This window comes from Ictidomys tridecemlineatus, chromosome 1, assembly GCF_052094955.1.
Source record: "Ictidomys tridecemlineatus isolate mIctTri1 chromosome 1, mIctTri1.hap1, whole genome shotgun sequence".
Lineage (NCBI taxonomy): Eukaryota > Metazoa > Chordata > Mammalia > Rodentia > Sciuridae > Ictidomys > Ictidomys tridecemlineatus.
This window is the reverse complement of record NC_135477.1, coordinates 16,660,053-16,680,964: the sequence shown is the minus strand read 5'-3', so window position 1 is coordinate 16,680,964 and position 20,912 is coordinate 16,660,053. Positions and strand designations below refer to the sequence as shown.

The window sequence follows — 20,912 nt, the reverse complement described above, 5'->3', positions numbered from 1 at the left end:
GAAGGGCTTCCCATGGAGTCTGGGGACACAAAAGCAGCCGTGGACTTTAAAGTCAGTGACTTCCAGTTTCTGCAGATCCAGAGGACTGTCTCTCTAATCTTAGATTCTAATTCTACAACCAAAGTGATGGTAACCTTCCAAAAAGAGAAAGAAAACCCAGAATGGTATTATCCACAAAAGATGAAAACCCTCATGCTACAAAAGTTCAAGCAAGAAGAAATGTTCTTGCTGTGTAAAATGGATGTGAACCAGGTATGATGGTGCATGCTTGTAATCCTAGAGATGCTGGAGACTGAGGGAGAATATCCCAAGTTTGAGGTCAGCTTGTCTCAAAATAAAAAATAAAAAAAGGCACTGGGGTGGTACTCTTGTTTTGGGAAGTAGCTTTTCATTGTTGTTGTTCTCCAGCCTTCTGATTGACATTGGAGATGAAGAGGGTGATAGACAGGTGAGGCAGAGGACGATGGGGCCATGAGAGACCATACTGAGGGCCCCACTCTTCTGAGGAGGAAGGTTTTGTTCCCTTCCAGAGAAGACCCTGAGATCTCCTGGAGGGTCTGGCTGATCTGCGTGGGGCACTGTGGTTCTCTAAGGCTGGTGTGGCTGTGGGGTCAGGTGAGGGAGAGGGAGGTGGGGCTGCTGGCTCGGCATTTGGCTCTCTGCAGAGCATCTTTCTTACTTCTCCATTGTGCTTTATGGAGTGTACTTTCTGCCACTTTCTCTGGAGAATTGTTCATTCCTAGGGAGACCTTGAGGCTAGAGCCATTGAAACCTGGATGATTCGCTCATTTGCAAACAGAGCCTCCCACAAAGTGGAAGGAGGGTTAATCTTAATGGAAACAATAGCCCATTTAACAAATCCAACATTTAATGAACTCAAACAGCTTGCCTTAAAAAAAAATCAGTTACTAAAGCTGCTTTTAAAACTTTAATGAATGCTTATTAGCTTTATTTTTAAAGTCTCATCTATTACCTTAGTGTGAGTTCACTGTTATTCTTGATCATATGACTCACCACCTAGATATAATTTCTGAGCTACAAATGAAAATGTTGATTGGAATTTTGTGACCCTTTGGTGTCTGGAAGCTTTCACAAATCATTCGGGAACTTCAAATATTGCAGGTACCATCTGTTGCTTGGTAATGCACAGAACAAAGATGCAGGACAAACCAGCTCATCTTTTGATGACTCTTCCATAAAAGCCTCTATACTGGGTTCTTTCAAAATCCTAGAATTGATAAGAACTCCTGATCAGTTTTACGTATATGTTTTTGAAGAAATAACCGTGGTCTCAGATGGAGACTTTGTTTTTGGATCCTATTTTCCAGTGGCGCTCCTCTTCCTCCATCTTCATCTCAGGAAGGGAGAGGAGTGTTGGAAAACAGAAAGGGGACTGAGTGAGTGGGGCATCAGACTGGTGGGTAATTACCAGAAAAAAAATAGAAGCCTCCTGTCTTTTATCAGAGCAAGTATCAAATACTGTTGGGCCCAAGTACACTTTGTCCCATCCTCTTTCTTATGCAAATTAAACATCTAGAGACCAGCCTCCACAAAAGTTGAATCCACTTCCCCAACTTCATTCAGCTTGTCCTTGAAAGGAGTATCATGTACCTGATTGTTAGCTGGACCTACCCTCCAAGAAATTGTAGGAGAGATCCTTTTGTCTCAGGCTCTTATCATTATTGGGCTTCTCTAGAAATCAAAAGCACCTGCTCTTTTGTTAGAGTGGGCTTCTAAAGGGACAACTATTACCATTAGAAAACACCCAGATTCATACGGGAACACTATTGATATGTACGCCCAGCCTGAGGATGCCGACCATAGAGGAAACACTCTGTAACAGTGAGTCTTCATTGCTTACTGTGCACCAGGCTCGGTGCTAAGCAATCCCTGTGACTTATTCCATTCTGTCCTTGTAAGAGCCATAAGAGATGGGAAGCCCCATTTTACAGATTTGGAAACTAATGGCTTGGAAAGTTTAAGTTTCTTGCTCAAGATCACAGAACTGGAAATGTAACAGACCCAAGACCTCTAAAAATTCCCAGTACCTGTGTTTATATTGACAAGTTCTGATAAACCATGATAATCCAGCACCGATGGCAATAGTGTATGCTCTCCACTCCCAATAGGCTCCCCTTTTTGGATTTTCTAAGTAGAACTCAGCATAGAAACAAAAGACTTTCCTGGTGCCTTACCTTGATGGAAGAAAAAAAAGCATGTCTATGTTAACAATGTTAACAAATGTCCCGTTTGTGAATATTCTGAGTAACACTGCATCATTGGCATGATCATATCTTCTAAAAGAGGAACTTTAGGCTCACAGAACCTAAGTCGTCGTCTGCTTGAGGATCCACAGTGAGGGAGTGGATTCTGGGCAGATGGCAGAGTGCAATGGCTCAGCCTCACCCTGCAGCATCTTCCAGCATGCAGCAGACATGTCCACGAGAGACAGGAAAGGCAATAGTTTCCACTGCCACCCTCTCACCTTCCAGGCTGGAGATGTTACCAATGACCTACCTGCCTGGGTCAAGGCTGGCTGAAAAGGAGTACACTTTTGAAGTTGGAATGAGAACAAGGATCCCAAACCCCACTGAAGAGCAATACTGAATTGTCAGTGACCAATGATGGTTTAATGTCAAAATAGTTCAATCTGTGCACCAGGGCTGTCCTAGGCCTCCAAGACCTGGCTTAGCCTATTCGTTCCTTCCTCCATCGAGCACTCCCCACCTCTCTCTTTACCTCCTCCCATCCCACTTTCCCGGTGCAGGCTCCTGTGAAAACTCCTGTCACTCTCTGTACTGCCCTCCCCCTAGTTTCTCAGGGAAAGAATCAATTTCTGAGCTGCCTGTGACTTCCAGGGCCTCGTCCAGTACCTAGTGTACCACAGAGACTCAATAAATGTTTAATAAAAGGGAGGGGAGACAACACAGAGAGTTAGTGCTATGCCCAAGAAGTGAGTCCTCTTTCTGCTCAGTAATGAACTATGAAGAACGGTATAAACTGTTGTTGATGTTTCCAGGCTTCAGTAAACCTAATCCTACTGTTAAAAAGAAAATCTTTTTAATATATTCCCTCCTCCACCTCCCTTTTCAGCCCATATTTTTTTAAAAGCCACAAAGCATACCACATATGTATCATGCAAGGTAGCTAGGTCTCACATTGTATCAATCCCAAGTCTGCAATGGGCCACTTTGTGGCAGATCTAAGGAAAAGAAATGCAATTCATGTGACAAATACATATTATCAAAAGCTATTAAATATCTTTTCATATAAACCTATTTATTTATCTTGTACTTTACAATTTACAAGAGGCTTGATCTCATGGCTCTCCTAGTCTATAAGGTTAGTCCAGGATTATAGCATCCATTATATAGAAAAGGAAACTGAGTCTGGCTTGCCATATGGCTATTAATTCTTTGACACCATTATTATAAGACATACCATTGATCTAACAATATGTTCTGAAGACATAAGCTATCTCTACAGCATTATATAGGCATATTGCTTATAAGATACAGCCCCAGTGGTTTTGAAGCATGTAATTATGTGTGTCCCCAGTAATATATTTGGAGACTTCATAGGAGGAGCATCCTTCCTGTTGTTTTCAATGGCATCTTGTTGGGGGACTAAGGACTCAATTAAGGAGAACCTTTCTTTCTAAGTTCCTCCTTTCAATGTCATTGCTCTGGCTTGGAAGCCTGGAGGGTGTAATTTAAAGCTGAACTTCAAGATAGAATTCTAGACATCAGAGTACATTTTTTTTAAATACTAGAGAAAAACAACCTTTAAAATGTTCATATTAATACAGCCTAATCTTGTACCTGATTTATGGCACAGGACAGATATTCAATAGTCAAATAGGAAAAAATAAAGAAGGTGGAGGCCTCCAAGACCTGGCTTAGCCTATTCTTTCCTGAATGGGCTGAAAAGGGAGGTGGAGGAGGGAATATATTAAAAAGAATTTTTTTTTTTTGAACAGTAGGATTAGGTTTACTGAAGCCTGGAAACATCAACAACAGTTTATACAGGTAATACAGCCTTACCTGTCAAATGTAATAATGCTGGACTGGAGTCTTCTTAAAAAAGTTTAATTCACCTATCTATAAGAAAGCAAGAAATAAAACAAAGAAAGGAAGATGTAAAAGAAATTAAATTGACACCTAGAACTGCGTAGAGAGAGTTTGCCTCCATTAGAGTTATTTTTTTGTACTAGGAGAAAAATCTACTTTTTATTCTAGCCCTAGTTGAAATGGTTAAGAAAAAAAAAGTTTCTGATTCTATGCAGTAAAAGAAATTAGGCTCAAGTGGTAACTGAGCTTCCCATTGGATTATTGTGCAAGGTTCCTTTATTCCCACCACAGTGGATAATGTGTGCTCATTGTGATTTATCTGCAGCCGGTTTCTTTTACACCCTTGGGCTATATAAACTGGAACTAGGACTGGGGCTGGAGGTTTGGGGAGCATTGGGAGGCAGCATCCACAGTCCAGAGAGAATGAGACAGTTGGGAACATGAGCAACCTCCTGTGTCATTGACGATCCCAGTGGTATGAGCCTCACTTTATGCTTTCTGTGCAGACAAGGGAAGATGATCAGGAACTGGGGAAAGCATCGTTGACCTCCTGTGAACAGTTCCTCCAACAATGTGTGGGCTGCTTTGTTCTTACCCTTGATTTTAACTATTTGCTCGTGTTTCTGACCTAGAACAATCGAGGCCCAAGCTCTGGAAGGACCATAACCATTTGGTCACTTGGGTTTGGCCATCTGCAAAGGCCAGGTTCTGAGGAGCGATGGTGATGAGGGCCTTTGTCCTGTTGGCCGTCTTTGTAGAAGCCTCCACGAGATCCTGCACTCCAAATAAAGCAGGTACGCCTCAGAGCCACCCATCCTCTGGGAAAGGGAAGTTTCCAGAATTTTCCTTTGCAATGATCAGAGTTAAGGGTTGTCTTTGTTTGACAAATGCAAAGATAAGAGAAAGCATTTAAGCCCCTCAGGGCCAGCAGACTGTCTCCACAGGAAGCGAAAGTGTTGGGTGATCTGACTTTTCTAACATTGGAGAATGCTCTCCATCTTCTTTTTTTTTTTCCCTATTTGACTACTGAATATCTGTCCTATGCCATAAATCAACGTTTTACAATATTTTGCATGAAATAAACATTTAAAAATTTTAAGGTATGTGCTCATTTTCACAGTTATATGTGTGTGTGTGTGTGTGTGTGTGTGTGTGTGTGTGTGTATTCCAATCTGTGATTTCACATAGTCCTTTTAAAATAAAAGTTTAAAAATGAACCAATTTAAAATATACTAACACAGTATAGTTATTAAATAAACTCTAAAAGTAGAAATTTAGTGAAATTTTGGGGAAAATACTGTCTGCTAAAGAATTGCAGGGAAGATATTTTGGACCACAGGCTCTGCGTGTTCGGGGGTGATTGGGATCTTTAAAGTAGGTGGTTACCATGACCCAGTCTGACTCAGGCCATGTGCATGTTCTTCCAGATGTCATCCTTGTGTTTTGTTATCCCAAAACCATCATCACCAAAATCCCTGAGTGTCCCTATGGATGGGAAGTGCATCAGCTGGCCCTTGGGGGGCTGTGTTACAATGGAGTCCATGAAGGTGGTTACTACCAATTTGTCATCCCAGATTTATCACCTAAAAACAAGTCCTATTGTGGAACCCAGTCAGAGGTAAGGCTAAGCCACATTGTGCTTAAGATTAGGCAACTAGCCCGAGAATGACTTGGCTTTATTCTCCTGATGTATTGCTGGCATGCGCAAGGCCCCCTTTATGGTTTTGTTGTTTTTCTTTTTCTTTTTGAGACAGGATCTCACTAAGTTGCTTAGGACCTCGATAAGTTGCTGAGGCTGGCCTTGAACTTGTGATCCTCCTTCCTCAGCCTCCCAAGTTGCTGGATTACAAGGCCCCCCTCTATGCATAAAGCAAAGTACATTTCCCACTTCTGATTCACTTCAAATTCTTAGCTTATGCTCCCAAGCCTCTGTCCTTCTTGGTTGGACAGGCAGAGGAATGGACCATCCTTTCTCTAAGAATTGGAAGTGATAAGGAAATGCATTTGGAAGAGTATTTTAAAGGAGTGAACAGAATATAGCACAATCTTCAACTGGGCCATATGAAGTACCTAAGACAGGGAATCATGGAATTAATAGCAGACATTCTCTTGCCAAATTTCCTTGTATAACAGAAGAGAAATCTGATACCTCCATAAAGCCACAAGTTCAAGGCCACAGAACCAATAGGGACATAGTCATGAAGGGAGGCTAGGTCTCCCGACCTTCCTGTTGAGGTTCAGCTGCCTTGACCAAAAGATGATTATCCATCTGTGGGTCCCAGCATCTAATTATGTGATTTTAGAGTCCAACATGCCAGAAGAAAGAATCTCTGTGCATTTCCTTTTTTTCCTTTAGAAAAAAAGGAAATGCACAGAAAGAGACAGTAATGTTCTAGAAATGGCAGAGGGGAGAAAACATTCACTTATTACATTTTAACAAGTGAAATGGATAAAAAGTTGATGCTGGGAAGTAGGCATTCTTGAGCAGCTTCTTTTTGGTCAGAAGCCCAATGGGTTTATGGATTTTTTTTTTTTAAAGAGAGAGTGAGAGAGGAGAGAGAGAGAGAGAGAGAGAGAGAGAATTTTTAATATTTATTTTTTAGTTCTCGGCGGACACAACATCTTTGTTGGTATGTGGTGCTGAGGATCGAACCCGGGCCGCACGCATGCCAGGCGAGCGCGCTACCGCTTAAGCCACATCCCCAGCCCTGGATTTTTTTTAAAGCATACAACATCAACCTAGATTATTCTAAACCATTTTAGTTGAAGGCACTCAAGAACTCTTTACAAAATTCTTTACGAAAATTACCAGGTCACACACAGCCAGGAAGGGGAAGTTGTATCATCCATGCCAAACACTGCTGTCCCCACATTGGGCTTTTCTTTTCGGAGCCATCTTCATCCGCATTTCCCAGAACTCTCACCCTTATCCTGGGGGCCCAGGGCCACCCTAACCGCCTTCTCCCTTTTTCCAGTACAAGCCCCCCATCTACCACTTCTCCAGCCACATCGTTTCTAACGACAGCACGGTGGTCATCAAGAACCAGCCGGTGAACTACTCTTTCTCGTGCACCTACCACTCCACCTACTTGGTGAACCAGGCTGCCTTTGACCAGAGGTAGGTTGCTCTGCGGAGAGGGGGGGGGCCGCTGCCTGGGTGTGTGCTGCAGCCCTAGCAACCAGGCGTGTTTCAGTCCTTATGCAAAATTCTCTCCCCTTTTCAGAGTGGCCACTGTTCATGTGAAGAACGGGAGCATGGGCACTTTTGAAAGCCAATTGTCTCTCAACTTCTACACTGTAAGTCCAGGTTCCCTTTCCTGCCCTGTGGCCTTTCCAGGAGACAGTGGGACGCTTGCTCAGGATTCACTCTGCCCAGGCTCTAGGCAAAGCTCCATTGAGAACTCAAGTTGAGACATATGCTGTGGTTTAGTTTCCAACCTCTTTAAAGAGTAAATGTAGCAGAAAGTCAGACTCGTAGAAGGAATAGAAGAGCTAAAAGGTGCCACAAAGGTAAGGCCAACCTTCCCACCTCACAGGTGAGAAGCTTGAGGCAATGTGAGAAGACGGTAAGACAGTCCACATCCGACTCTTAATCGAGATTGGCTTCCATTATAGCCTACTCCAGAGATCTATTTATATTTAAAATCTAGCTCTTTTTAAAGCATTTGGCATACAGCATTGAATTTCCTAACAGAGTGAGGAGCAGAGTTAGGGCTCTCCTCTGCGACCTAGTTTGCAGTACATGAGTTCCCTCGTTACCTGACTCGGGTCTGCAGCCTATTTTGACATTGAAGTTAAAGGCACACTTTGGTAACTCTCAAAATAAAGGGCCCCAAAGAAATTAAATATGCCACGGCCACCAGCTCAGCTGCCCTCCTGCTTAGAAGGGGTGACTTCTGGTGAGACAAATGCACACAGAGGAGACACTGGCCAGCTGACTACAGGAAGACGCAGGCAGACACAGAACCTTGACCTAGAACATGGAGCTGGAAGACGTCCTCAGAGGACAACACGTCCGACCCCTTTATTTCACAAAAGAAAAGTTCTCCTGCCTGGAATTCCATTAACTTTGAACTCCTAGAACTCACTGCACCTGCTTCCTAGAAGGCTCTTAATCATGCCAAACTCAGTAGTGAGAATCAGAAGAATCTTAAATAACCCAGTCCCTTGTACAGGTGAGGATCTGAAGCCCAGAAAAGAAGGACATGATTTGCCCAAGGTCACCTGGGTACTTTGGAGGAGCCCAGTCTACAGCTGTGGTTTCAGTGGACTCCCCGTGAAGGGCTTGAAGCTTAAGTATAAGGGCCCCTCCCTACACCGGTCCTTGTCAAGCCCTGTGTCTAATTTTGGATTCAGTTTTTTGAATCTTGTTATTAAAGAGGACTCTCCAAATGGGGTAAGCTTCAAGGTCCCCTAAAACCTAGATTTGCCCCTGGCCACACACCACTAGTGGTTACTTCCTGAGAATCAGAAATCCCTGCAGTGCCTTAGCCCTGTCATTAGGGGCATAAATAAAGTGTGGGCCACCAGGGTGATAAAAGGATGAGGAAATCCTGTAAGACTGATGAAGGCTGTCCAGAGAAGAAATGGGCTTCCACGTATTGACAACAGTCTCAGGGGACGTCCTAATGACAGGTTGTCATTACTATTGAGTCCCTGTCCGGAAGTGAATAATTGTTATTTTAACCAGATAAAATTATAGATATGATTCAATGAAGGTTTTACAACAGTTGGTAATAGAGAGACATCCGGGTTTTTGAAAATGTCACCCACTATCAGCCATGTTAAGCCGAGATTCAGACAAAAATATCAAACCATTGAACTAGAAGGAGCTTACTCCTTTAAACAATTTTTATGAGGGCTGGGGATGTGGCTCAAGTGGTAGCGCACTCGCCTGGCATGCGTGCGGCCCGGGTTCCATCCTCAGCACCACATACAAACAAAGATGTTTGTCTGCCGAAAAACTAAAATATAAATATTAAAATTCTCTCTCTCTCTCTTAAAAAAATTTTAAAAAAATTTATGAGGTATGTTCTCAGCATCAGCCAGACAGACCATTCTCTCTGCTGGAGGGACAGACTAATGGGATCCCTCCTTGTTCAGGAGGGATATAGAAATGAGGCTAAGGCCTCCCCAGGGCCCAGCAAGACCTGTGCAGGACAGACCTCAGCAAAGAGAGGGTTCTGCCATCCAGAGACTTTTGTATTAATGAATATTCCCACTGTGGACTTGGTTTCCTATGCCTGGCCTGTGTACTTTTATTTTCTTCTCTCTCTCTCTCTTTTTTCTCCCTCTTTGAGAGCGTTCTTGTGTGTTTCTGAAGCAACAAGTGTTCCTTGCATATATTTCCATCAATTTACCAGAAGCTGAGCTGTGCCCCAGATAGCACAATGGAACTGGCGCACTGCTAATTGCTTAGGATTCCGAGAACTTCAAATGCTGGATTCCAAAAGCACTAGTTCTACTCAGTATGCTTCCTCTCTCTTTCCTCTCCATCCCCCTTCCACTCACTTTTGCCAAGAACCCATAGTTGGTATTCCCAGCGGAAAGTTATTTGGACTCCCAATCCAACATGAAGGAAGGTGGTTTACAGAAGTAGTCTAGTACTATGGTTAAGAAAATGGACCGTGCCATCAGAACACTGGTATGAAGCCTGGTTCCACTGTTTACTAGTTTTGTGACCTTGGGCAAGTTAGTTAACCTCTCGGTGCCCCTATCTCTGCATTTATAAAGTAGGGATATAATAACACTTAGCCCTTAGTTTTATTATGATAATTAAATGAAATAATGTTTAGGAAGGAAGCACTTAATACAGTGCCTGGCACTAGGTAACTGCCCAAGAAAATAGCCATTCTCATGATTGCAGACTTTGAACCTACTTAACCTGGAATCTCTGAGGGTTCCTATTATTGTGACCTCTATGGCATTGAATATCAATGTCAGTAGTATGGGAATGGGTTGACTTTTATTCAATCAAAGCAGTAATTCTTAGTTAGACAAAGAGAAATGAAAAAGCTCTAAATAAATGCAAGCAACAGAAGCTAAAAATCACGATTCCCAGAGTCAGAACAAATCTCGAAAGCAATCAACCTTGACCTCCCACCCAAAGTTCGGAACACTTCTGCAAGATTGGTGAGGGATGGCTTCTCTGCCTCTTTCAAAGATAATGGCAGTTGGGTCTTCTCATTTTAATTCAGCATTTGAAAACTGATACACAGAACTCTTGCCCATTTGTTCTCTCTCCTGAATAATACCATGTAATTATTTTGTGTCCTTCAAATATCTTTCATCTTCCTCAAGCTAAACAGCTTCTCACTATAGTTCATTCACCATCTCCTCTGAGTATGGTTCCACTGGTCAATGCTGCTATTAAAAAAGCAGAGCCCAGACCGCTGGGCATGGTGGCAAACATCTGTAATCCCAGAGGCTCGGGAGGCAGAGAGTGTAGAATCACAAATTCAAAGCCAGCCTCAGCAAATTAGTGAGGCCTTAGCAATTTAGACAGATTCTGTCTCAAAATTAAAAAAATAAAAAATGGGCTGGGAATGTAGCTCAGGGGTTAAGTGCCCTTGGGTTCAATCCCTGGTACCAAAAAGAAAAGAAAAAAGTGGACCTTGTCAGACTAATGTGGGGCCAGGTGAGTCAGAGGTGACCTTCTAATTTCTGGAGGACTCGATGAATATGTCTTAGGATCTAACTTTGGAACACTTTTCTTGTACTTTTCTTGTATTTCATGTTGAGCTTGTGAGTGGAAGAAATGCCTAGATTTTCCCATGTGAACTGCTGTTATATCAGGCGCACCTAATCTTGCACAGTTAGCTGGTTGTGATTCGGCCCTAGGGTCAGGGGAAGAGACTGTGTGGCGTGGTTTTTCAAGGTGTTCTTCCATTCTTGTGGATGGATGAGCAGTTCATGCAGCATTTCTATGTTTTTAGGGATGCCAAAACAAAGTCCTGTATTGTAGGGTGAAGATATCTGGAACAGGTCCCTAATTTTCATGTTATAAAGATAGAAAAGACTAGATTAGCAACTATATTGTGGTTCCTGGGTCAGTTACCACCTTTGCAAATGTGTTCTTAAAATATGGTCAACCTCAGGCAGTAACACGGGTCATAAAAAGCCACTGTAAATCTGCCATGTTAAGTGGATGAATCATTTATGACTAACAACATTCTAATTTAAGTTTTGCAACCACTGAAATGGTGCAGGGACCTGACAAATGGAAGAGAAACCATTGACTTCTAGGTGACAGATTCCAGGAGGCCTCGGCTGGATCTGCAATGAGCAAAACAACATAAGAGGTCTTCAAAGACGAAAGATTCTGAGTCTTAACATAAAAGTCCCTGTGTGTTTGACCCCAAGGGGGTAAAATTTCATTTTGACTAGATATCCTTGCTGAATGTGAGTTCTGCCTACTACTGCCTACAGATTGCAGTTCTACAAAGCTCCAAGCCCATGAAACTCAATCTTTTAAATAGTACCCTGGTATGTACTTTGTGTTTCTGTTCCATAATGGCCCAAGTTAGTGGATGGAAGCTAAAGTTACCCCAGGATTCTTGTTCTTCCATCCAGTGATTTCATCTCTGGCAACTAAATCCAGAGTGTTGTGCCAGGTTGTTAGTAGAGTTAAATGAGTCCAAGACTCAGAGAACGGAGAGGTCACCCTCCTTTGGGTAAGTCAACTGGAAATACTGCTGTTATTCCTAATAACTCCCAGAGCTGCCTAAGAAGATGCCGGGTATAGACCACACAACTGGGCTGCTGATCAGAACCTGCTGCCTCTGAGCTCAGGTCATAGTGGTGATTCTTGTCTGCACTCAAAGCTGAGGCCCCAGTCTCCTCCATCCTCCTCTGTAGCCTCTCTAATCTTTTTCCCCCCTGAGCCTCTCTCCGCCCTCTACCTTCACTGGGACCTGCTCAGGGCATCTGCCTCGCTGGCCTCTTTGCAGCCACACCTTTGCCCCAGGGCCTTTTTCCCTAATGGAAGCATTCTTCCCTAGATGGCTGTATGGCCCCCTTCCCTGAAGTCTTGCTCAAATATCTCCTCTTCAGTGAGGACTCCCCACAGTATTTAAAATTGCAACCTGCCCTTCCATATGTTCTCAATCTACCTTACCCTAATCTACCATTTTTATAGTTTTTTTTTTACATAACATACTATGTTCTCGTCTAACATACTATACAATTAACTTACTGTCTCTCTCTGCTAGAATATCAGACAGATCTTGACTTTGTTTACCAATATTTCTCACCATACAAAATATCCTGACATAGAAACCATCCAAATCTGTAGATCAATCCCTGACACATAGTAGATAGTTATGCATCTTCTTGTTGTTGTTAATTGCACTGGGAATCAGATCATAAACTTTCTAACTCAGGCTGAAATCTGCCCAGGCAAGAAGGTAAGCAAGGGTAGAGAGGGGCTGTATGTGTTTGGTCTCTCTGGTCTTTGGGTGATTCATCAAACACAGCACCTTAATATCTCTGGATTCGATTTGTTTCCATCAGTTAAGTTTTGTTGGCATAGATGAGATGTACAGCGTGTGCCTCTCCATGACCAGCAAATCTAGAATATGGGATGTCCTCACTCCTACTAAGATGGCCCCAGCATTGTAGCTGGGGCAGCTTCTGTGCTATGCTATGTGGTCTCCTGTGCTTGTTCTTTGGGGTTGATTCCCATCCCCATCCCATTCCAATTCATCTGCTCCTGCCAGACCCAGCTTCTCAGTCTGAGAGGTCATAATGCCTGATGTCAATTTCCTTCCCAAGAATGCCAAGTTTTCTACCAAGAAAGAAGCGCCCTTTGTCCTGGAGACATCTGAGATTGGTTCAGATCTGTTTGCAGGAGTAGAAGCCAAAGGATTAAGTATTAGGTAAGTACATTTCTTTAGGCTTATATTCTTAAGTATAAAGGGGGAAAAGCTAGCCCAGAGACTTTCCAAACACCAAATATTTCTAAGCCTAAGACTGTAGCTCCAAGTGGTACCATTTTGCTTTCTTTCCAGGTTTAAAGTGGTCCTGAACAGTTGCTGGGCCACACCCTCTGCTGACTTCATGTATCCCTTGCAGTGGCAACTGATCAACAAGGGGTAGGTTCCATTGTCTAGGGTCAGGGCTGATGGTGGGGCCAAGAATATCCCAGCCTGCTTTGCTCTGGCTTGGGATAGCTTGGGAAGATACTTTTAGTTCACATTGGTATCTTTTGGAGGAAACCCTAGTTTTCAAGAGCTCTCGGAGGGATTAGAGCAGATCCATTATCAGGGACTCTCCTGGGCACATGAGCACAAGTGCAACAGCACACCCATCTCCCACAGAGACCTGATGTGGGGACAGAGATGCGTGGAGTGATGGTGTGAAAGCTCCCAGTGGACTTCCACCAACAAGAGGTATCTGTCACTGAGGGGCAAGTGTCAGGGCTGCGGCCAAGAGGCAGCAGTGCCAAGGCATCTAGACTTGCTCACTGTCCGCCCTCTCGGTTCCCTTCCACAAAGCTCTACTTACTCTCTTTTCCACTGGCTTACACTTGAGCTGTAAAGAGCTATTTTAAGGTCTCACATCTTGAGTTCATACAAGGATCTCAGGTTTATTGAGCAAATGATCCTGCAAGAATCTCATTTCATAACTTGGAAAATGCCCACAGCTCTGTTGCTACTCAGAAGCCACCACCAACAGAACCAGCTCTGACCCTTGGTCTAGATACGAAGGTACAACATTCATCCCTCGGAGGTGACGTCCTTTAGGTCCTGCCTCTACTCCAATAACGACACAATTAGATGCTACCCTTCTAGTCATTTTTTCCCTGTGCTTATATTTTTAAAAATGACCACATATTTACAAAGGTGACTTTATAATATAAGTTAAAAAGTGGAACATAAATTCAAATTTCCAATGACAAAATCTCATCAGAGACACAGAGACATAAGCCTTGAGTTTAGATGTCTGTGGTGACACAGGGAACTGTTGCTCCCAGTGCCCTGGTTATTATCTTGGGGTGTTTTACTCTGGGGGGGGGGGTCTGCCACATCCCAGTCCCCAGGAGGACTTTATCTCTTGGGCATTTCATTTCTTTAGGACAAGGGTGTGACCCACCAGGTGAATGGCTTCTCATAAGCCACTCCCCTCTACTGTACCTAGCCTATGGAATGGGGACAATCCCACCCATCTTAAAGGCCCTCAGCTTGACCTCATTAACTGTGAAGATCAAGTGAGGTGCTGCCTATCACAGTGCTTTGGAAGGACAAAGCGCTGCACACACTGTGTGTAACTTTGTCCAGAGCCCCTGCTGGAGCTCCCTGAGGTGACATTTGGTCTTCTTTCCCCCATGTGCATCAGCTGCCCCACCGATGAAACGGTCCTCGTGCACGAGAATGGGAAGGATCACAGGGCCACCTTCCAGTTCAATGCCTTCCGGTTCCAGAACATCCCCAAACTCTCCAAGGTTTGGTTACACTGTGAGACATTCATCTGTGACAGCGAGAAGCTCTCCTGCCCAGTGGTAAGCCGCCCTCTTGGGAAGGAGAATGTTACATGGGGGTGGGGTCCTGGGGGAGCTGGGTTTGAACTGGGAAGTCATAACTGGCTGCTGAGGGCCATTGCCAAGTAGGATATGTGCAGAGGGCTCTCTGGGTAAATGGGCCCAGAGTAGGGTGGAAGCTCCAGGCCCGTCCACCTGCCTCCAACAACCTACCCAGACTGGTGAGTGTCACTTAAGCCCCTCGGCCTAGTTTTCTCATCTAAATAGTGATGGCCTGTCCCCTTTTAGAGACCATGTAAGGCACTGACAGACATGAAATGCTTTGGAAAAGCTGAAGTACAAGGGAAATTCAAAAGGCAGGGGTGATTAGTCTCAGTGGGGCAGTCTTCAGACACATGCTGCAGAAATTCTGGGGGAGGGCTGATGGGACCTTGAGAGGAAGGACCGGCCATCTATGCATTCAGGCCATCAGGTGAGCCTGATGCTCACCTTGCTTCAGAATACCATCTTATAGACTTAAAGTGCTGAATCCTAAACTGTTGGCCTCTCTGGTCTACGTGGACTAGAGGTCTCAGAGTTTCCAAAGAGGCTGCCTGTCTTTAATGTCTAGGGAACTGAAAAAATAAGGCTATGATTTGCACATCTATAATCCCAGCAGCTTGGGAGACTGAGGCAGGAGGATCACAAGTTCAAAGCCAGCCTTAGCAAAAGCTAAGCGCCAAGCAACTCAATGAGACTCTCGGTCTCTAAATAAAACACAAAAGGCTGGGAATGTGGCTCAGTGGTTTAGTGCCCCTGAGTTCAATCCCCGATAATCCCCCCTTCACACCCTGTGAAAGAAAGAAAGAAAGAAAGAAAGAAAGAAAGAAAGAAAGAAAGAAAGAAAGAAAGAAAGAAAGAAAGAAAGAAAGAAAGACAGGCTATGATCTCTAGTTGCATTGATTCATTTGGATAGAAGATGGTCATCCATGAGCACAGATAGTGAAAGGGAAAGGAGCCAGAGGGTGTGCGACTGGGGAAAGGCTGACAGAAACATTTTACAATTGATCAGAGGCTGAGTATTGACACCACATTAAAAAAGAACATGTTTTGCAAGTGTCCTCAGTCACTGTGATTAGAATAACTCTAAGTAAAAGACTCACTTTTTATCAAAAGATGTGGGTCCATTCCTCCCACGTGTGGTAGAAAGGACCAAGCAGGATTCCTTCCAACTTGAATTCTTAATTTACTGATGCTTTCCTCCTGGGTTCTCAGAATTATTTAAAACAAATAAATAAATATAAGCCAACTGGTATGAGTTGACTGGAGAATTTTTACTCCATCCAGTTTGTGGCTTTCTTTTTTTCTTTCTTTTTCTAATTTCCTCTTCTTTCCCTTCCTTTGTTCTCATCCTTCCTCTGGGGTCATCAGACCTGCAACAAACGGAAGCGCCTGCTCCGGGACCAGACTGGGGGCGTGCTGGTGGTGGAGCTCTCCCTGCGGAGTAAGCGTGTTTCCCACTGGCTGGGCACACTCTGGGCTGTGCCCACAGGCACAGCTGGTTTGAGCATTTTGACTGAATTGCCAAACCAGGTGTGCCTGTAGACACAGCTCTCACCTGCTCCTCCAGTCTTCCAGTGGGGGGAGGGATGGAATCCAAGAAGCTGAGGTTTGCTGAGTACCTTGAAAAGTTCTGTCGATGGCTCAAATCCAAAATGGCCCCAAGGAATCAGAAAATGCTGAGCTTCTGACTAGAACATGCAGAGAACAATAATAATAGGAAAGAGAATGTTCTAGGCATGTCAAGTGCCAGTCAATGGGCCTGTATTGAGCTTCTAGCACTGGAGTTTTAGAAATAAACAGATCCAACCAGGAACTTTCCATCTAGCAAGGAGCAAGACCCCTGTGGAGGGGCAGGGGTGCCAGGAAGTATCCAGCAAGGGATTTAGCTCAGTCCAGGGGTCGTGAAAGACCTCTGTTGAAAATCTAATGATGAACTGAGCGTAGTGTGACCTGGGGTGAGCAAGATGCTTTGGGAGACTGGGCACCATAGCAGCCATACTTGAGAGTCTAGCCAAGCCGAGGCTTCCTCCTGATTATGTGTGGTCTGCAAACCAAAAAAAAAGAATTTAACATTTTCATATGGTTCCAAAAATGATCAAAAGAAGAACAACAATTCATGACCTATAAACATTAGTTGACATTCAAATTTCAGTATTTATAAACAAGGTTTTATTAGACTAGGGAGACACTTGTTCACTGAAGTGGTACTGTGGGCTGTTGCATTCATGCTTTGACCATGTGGATTAGTGGTCATAGAGACTGGCCCACAAAGCTGAAAATATTTACTCTCTGGTCCTTCCTGAAAAATTCACCAGCCCCTGCCTCAGAAAGCCTGGGAGAAAATGGTGTGAGACAAAGCCTTTGTGAGCTTCAGCATAGACCTTGCTCTAAAGGCAAGGGGGGGCTCAGGGTTTAAAGGGGGCAGGGATACAGTCGGGTTTATGATTCAGGAACAGTTCTGAGATGTCTGCCCATGGTCTTTTCTTAAACCTGCGTTCTCTCTCTTCACTCACTCCAGGCAGGGGATCATGGAGGCTCGGTAGCTTCTCAGGTAAGGAAAAGAGGCATTTCCGGGATGCCACCGGCAATGCCCACTTTTGTAAAGCAGATGGATGTTTCAGAAGAAGTTTAACTTTGGCCCCAGCAAAAACGTTTAGAGTTGAAAATTACATGGGGCAGAAGCCGGCAGAGGTTAAGGGGTCTTTTTCCCACCAGCCGCTGAGATAGGAAGGGATGAATGAGCTGGGTATAGGCAGGACTGGAACCCATTTCCCCAAGTCTCAACAAAGTCATCACCAGGTGACTTTGCTTGGATTCCTTCATTTGGAGAACACAGTTTTTAATGATCTGTTCTTTCGACAAATAATTTGAGTCCCTGTGACATCTCTGCCCCTCATTACTTGAGTGACCTTGGCAATGACCTGACCCCTTCATACCTTTTCCTCTGTGGAATTGGGCTAATCACTGTCCCTATCGTACCTGATGTTGTATGGATTATTTAATGCCAGCTAAGGGCATCAGACAACTCAGTGAACATGACAGATAAGACCCTCGCCCTTCCTAATATGTGTGGAGTACATTGGGGTTGGGGGCACGTGATCCAAAGAGCAGGCAGGGAAGCCCTACGAGGAAGAACCCTTTCAGCTATGAGCCAAGATCCCCCTGGGATGATGAGAAGGAGGTAACTGCAAGGAGATCATTTAGTAATCAACTTGCAGATGTAGACTTCACTCTTAGGGTCACAGGAAAGTCGTGTAAATCAACTTTTTAGACTCCAATCCTAGATTCTCATATTTAGAGAAAGTTCTGTGGCAAAGGTCCTACAAGGAAATGCTCCATCACGTGAGATGGAAGTTCAGGTCCTCAACGTAGGTTCATCCGCCAGGTTCTTTGTACCGATAACAGTGAGCTGTGGAATCCCCAAGAGAGGAACAGAAATGACTTTGTATAAAAGGTCGGAGTTTTATGCAAACCTACTTAAGACCCCTGAGCTGGGCCGTCCTCGGGTTAGAGCCGGTTGAGCTGCTCCTGCCCTCAGGCCTCTGTCTCAGAGCCCTCGCGCCTGCTCTGGTTCACAGATGTTATGCGCCACCTCGTCGTGATGCTGGGGATCTGCGCCCTGTTGTAGGAGTCAGCCTGGAGCTGCAGCCCCGCCCTCAGGTCGTCCTCAGCGATGACAAACTCGTTTTTTGTGCTGCCAAAAAGAGCAAACAGAAGACCACATTGTCGGGGAGCAGAGACCAGCGCTTTGCCAAATATGTGTTCCAATGATTTTTGTGAATTCCGTGATCCATCTTCTTTGGTGCCCCACTTCCTCTGGTTCCTTCAGTGGCCCTTAGATCCCGCCTGTCCCTCCCCTGCAGCTGGGGAGGAGTCTTCTCAGACTCCAGTCAAGGGTGCAGGGCCCTCCTCCTTTGAAAGCTATTTTAATTGTGAGAGACTGGCACACCCACCAAGTGCAGCCGAGCATTTTGAAGACCACGTAGTGCCTAACCACAAAGTCAATGCTAAAGAGAGAACGCACAGGAGTAGCCAACTTCCCCGAAGGGGCTCTGTCATTGAGACTGGGCAGTTCTACCCAAGGACCAGAGCTGAGCCCGCAGGCAGGGAGCTGCAATCTTTCAAATAACCATGTAGGAATCAGAGTGGAATACCAGAGTTTTGCTTATAAGTAATAGGAAGGAAATGGATCCTTAAACGTTCTTAGTACTAACCTAACTAGTTTTTACTATAGGTTTTATTAAATATATATAAACATTAGACAGGTATAAACTCCTTGTTTTTGTAGCTGATATATACTTTAACATCAAAAGAAAATTAGAAATTTGATAGAAAAAAACTCCAAAAGGCATAGGACAACCCCTCCACCCCCCCCCACACACACACAGGTTTTCTGTACTTGGTGACAACCTGATTTCCCATATACCTTGTGACATCTATGTCCTCAATATCTTTCTTCACTGGCTCTAAGAAATCTTCATGTGTACAGAATGGACTGATTTCACTTAGTCTTTACTTAAGATGTTCAAATCCATATACTTTTGTTTTTGTCTCATCAACTTAGGATCATCAGAATAGAACTCACAAAAAAATCAGAAATGCAAATGCAAATATGGCCAATGAAATCACGTGGAAATCTCATAATGTAGACACCTCAGTGATCCAGAGTATGCCAGTATCCATGATTTACTTTGGTCACCAAAATAAAAACTGAATGTACCAACCCCGGTAGAGAACTAATAGGATAAGCCTGAGCTCTTAGTTCTTAATCACAAACATTTAATTAGCAGGCTTACAATTTGAAAACACACACCTGTTTGTCTCTCCGTTTTTAATGTATTTGAGAACTTTTGAGATTTTCAGTTTGATGGTTCTTGTACAATTTGGGTGAACTCAGAAATTAAACTACTCATCAGATCTCTCAAGAGTTGAAGTACATGTTTGGTTAGCAATAGGCTAGAGTAAAATGACTCAAGTTCAAACTTGGTCTCAAAGCTGATGTGCCAGACAGCCTGGGATCTTTTCCTTCTGTAAATTCAGAGTATTTTGTAGTCAAGAAGGATAGAAGACATATTTTTATGGGTTCTAGTAAATAGCATATAACAATAACTTAAATAGCATACTCATAGCCAGATTCATATTCTTTGATGTCAGAGTAAAACAATGCTTTAGTTTGGTTTTATTTTATCATTATGTTTTATGATCATGTATCTCTACCTGGTGCTATGGAATAAATGAAATGCCTTAAGATAAATAACCTATCACTACAGTTTGCAGTGTTGATATATCATGTTGAAAGCCAATTCCTCAACCTTTCCAGGGGTTTCTACAGCCAAGAGCTCCTTAGACTCATGTATATACCACAGACTTTCAATTGCTCTCTCCCACATTTACACTTGAAACACTTTACTACTGGGTTTTCTGTGCAAGGAGGTGAAACCATTTCACATAACTAACATTTGGGTGAAGATGACTCTCTGGTCATCCCTGTCCATGAAGCACTAATCTCTCTTGCCAATCAACTGGATGTGTTTTGACTAAAGTTAACTCCCTGATGCTGTCTCATAACTTTCGGTTGAGGGATTAGCAGAAGATACTCTCAAAACAATCTCTCATAAATTCTCATTAGTGCTAAACATCAAACACATCAAGAGGGAGAAAAGTATATTCTTAGGTGTCATTGATTGACATATAAAAAACACTGTAGATAGCTTTTAGGTAACTAAGCTTATCAGAACTCCTAGTTATGATCCATAAACATTCTCTCTCTCCCCCACACACACTGTGTGTGTATGTGCATGTATATGTGTGCACGTATGTGTGTCTAGGGGTGTCTGTATGTAAATGTGTGTATGCATGTTTTGTGTGTATGTATATGTTTGGCTACCAAATGTTTATGTTATAACATTCAAAGAAGAGGCAAAACTAACAACATTTTTATTATATATGAATATAACTTCTATAAGCACATAGGTTAGGGCTAGAAGGAAATAAACACACACATCCTTCAAACAAATACAAAGAGGATAATAATGGAAACTTACCCTATCCAACCCCATCCCTATATCTGAATATCATTTTCAAATGCCCTTTTATGTAACACTACTGAATTGCTTGATCCCTTCACTTTAGTTCATAGCTCTATTGATCCTTAAAATTCTACTACTATTATTTATGTCTCTTTTTATCCCAACTAAACCACAAGCAAAGGATCAAGGAAATTTTCATATTCTCCTGTGCCCACCTCAGCATGGTAGCCAGAATAGAGTAGGTACTTAATAAATGTTTCTTGAGAGAATGAAATGTTCATATGGAAAGAAGGA

At 43.4% G+C, this 20,912-nt stretch overlaps 1 protein-coding gene across 1 annotated transcript; it reads left to right on the top strand.

Annotated features, from left to right (window-relative positions):
- Positions 1-4,712: 4,712 nt before the first annotated feature.
- Tectb (tectorin beta) lies at positions 4,713-19,436 on the top strand. Its single transcript, XM_078019918.1, has 9 exons — positions 4,713-4,864; positions 5,498-5,688; positions 7,046-7,188; positions 7,295-7,367; positions 12,843-12,946; positions 13,079-13,162; positions 14,406-14,568; positions 15,958-16,036; positions 18,141-19,436. The coding sequence occupies exons 1-9, from the start codon at positions 4,789-4,791 to the stop codon at positions 18,215-18,217; spliced, it is 990 nt and encodes a 329-aa protein (XP_077876044.1). The 5' UTR covers positions 4,713-4,788; the 3' UTR covers positions 18,218-19,436.
- The last annotated feature ends 1,476 nt before the right edge of the window (positions 19,437-20,912 follow it).

Coding starts and splice junctions, on each gene's coding strand:
- Tectb (XM_078019918.1), top strand. CDS start 4,789: ATGGTGATGAGGGCCTTTGTCCTGTTGGCCGTCTTTGTAGAAGCCTCC. Junction 5,689..7,045: donor ATTGTGGAACCCAGTCAGAG/GTAAGGCTAAGC, acceptor CCCTTTTTCCAG/TACAAGCCCCCCATCTACCA. Junction 7,189..7,294: donor CAGGCTGCCTTTGACCAGAG/GTAGGTTGCTCT, acceptor TCCCCTTTTCAG/AGTGGCCACTGTTCATGTGA.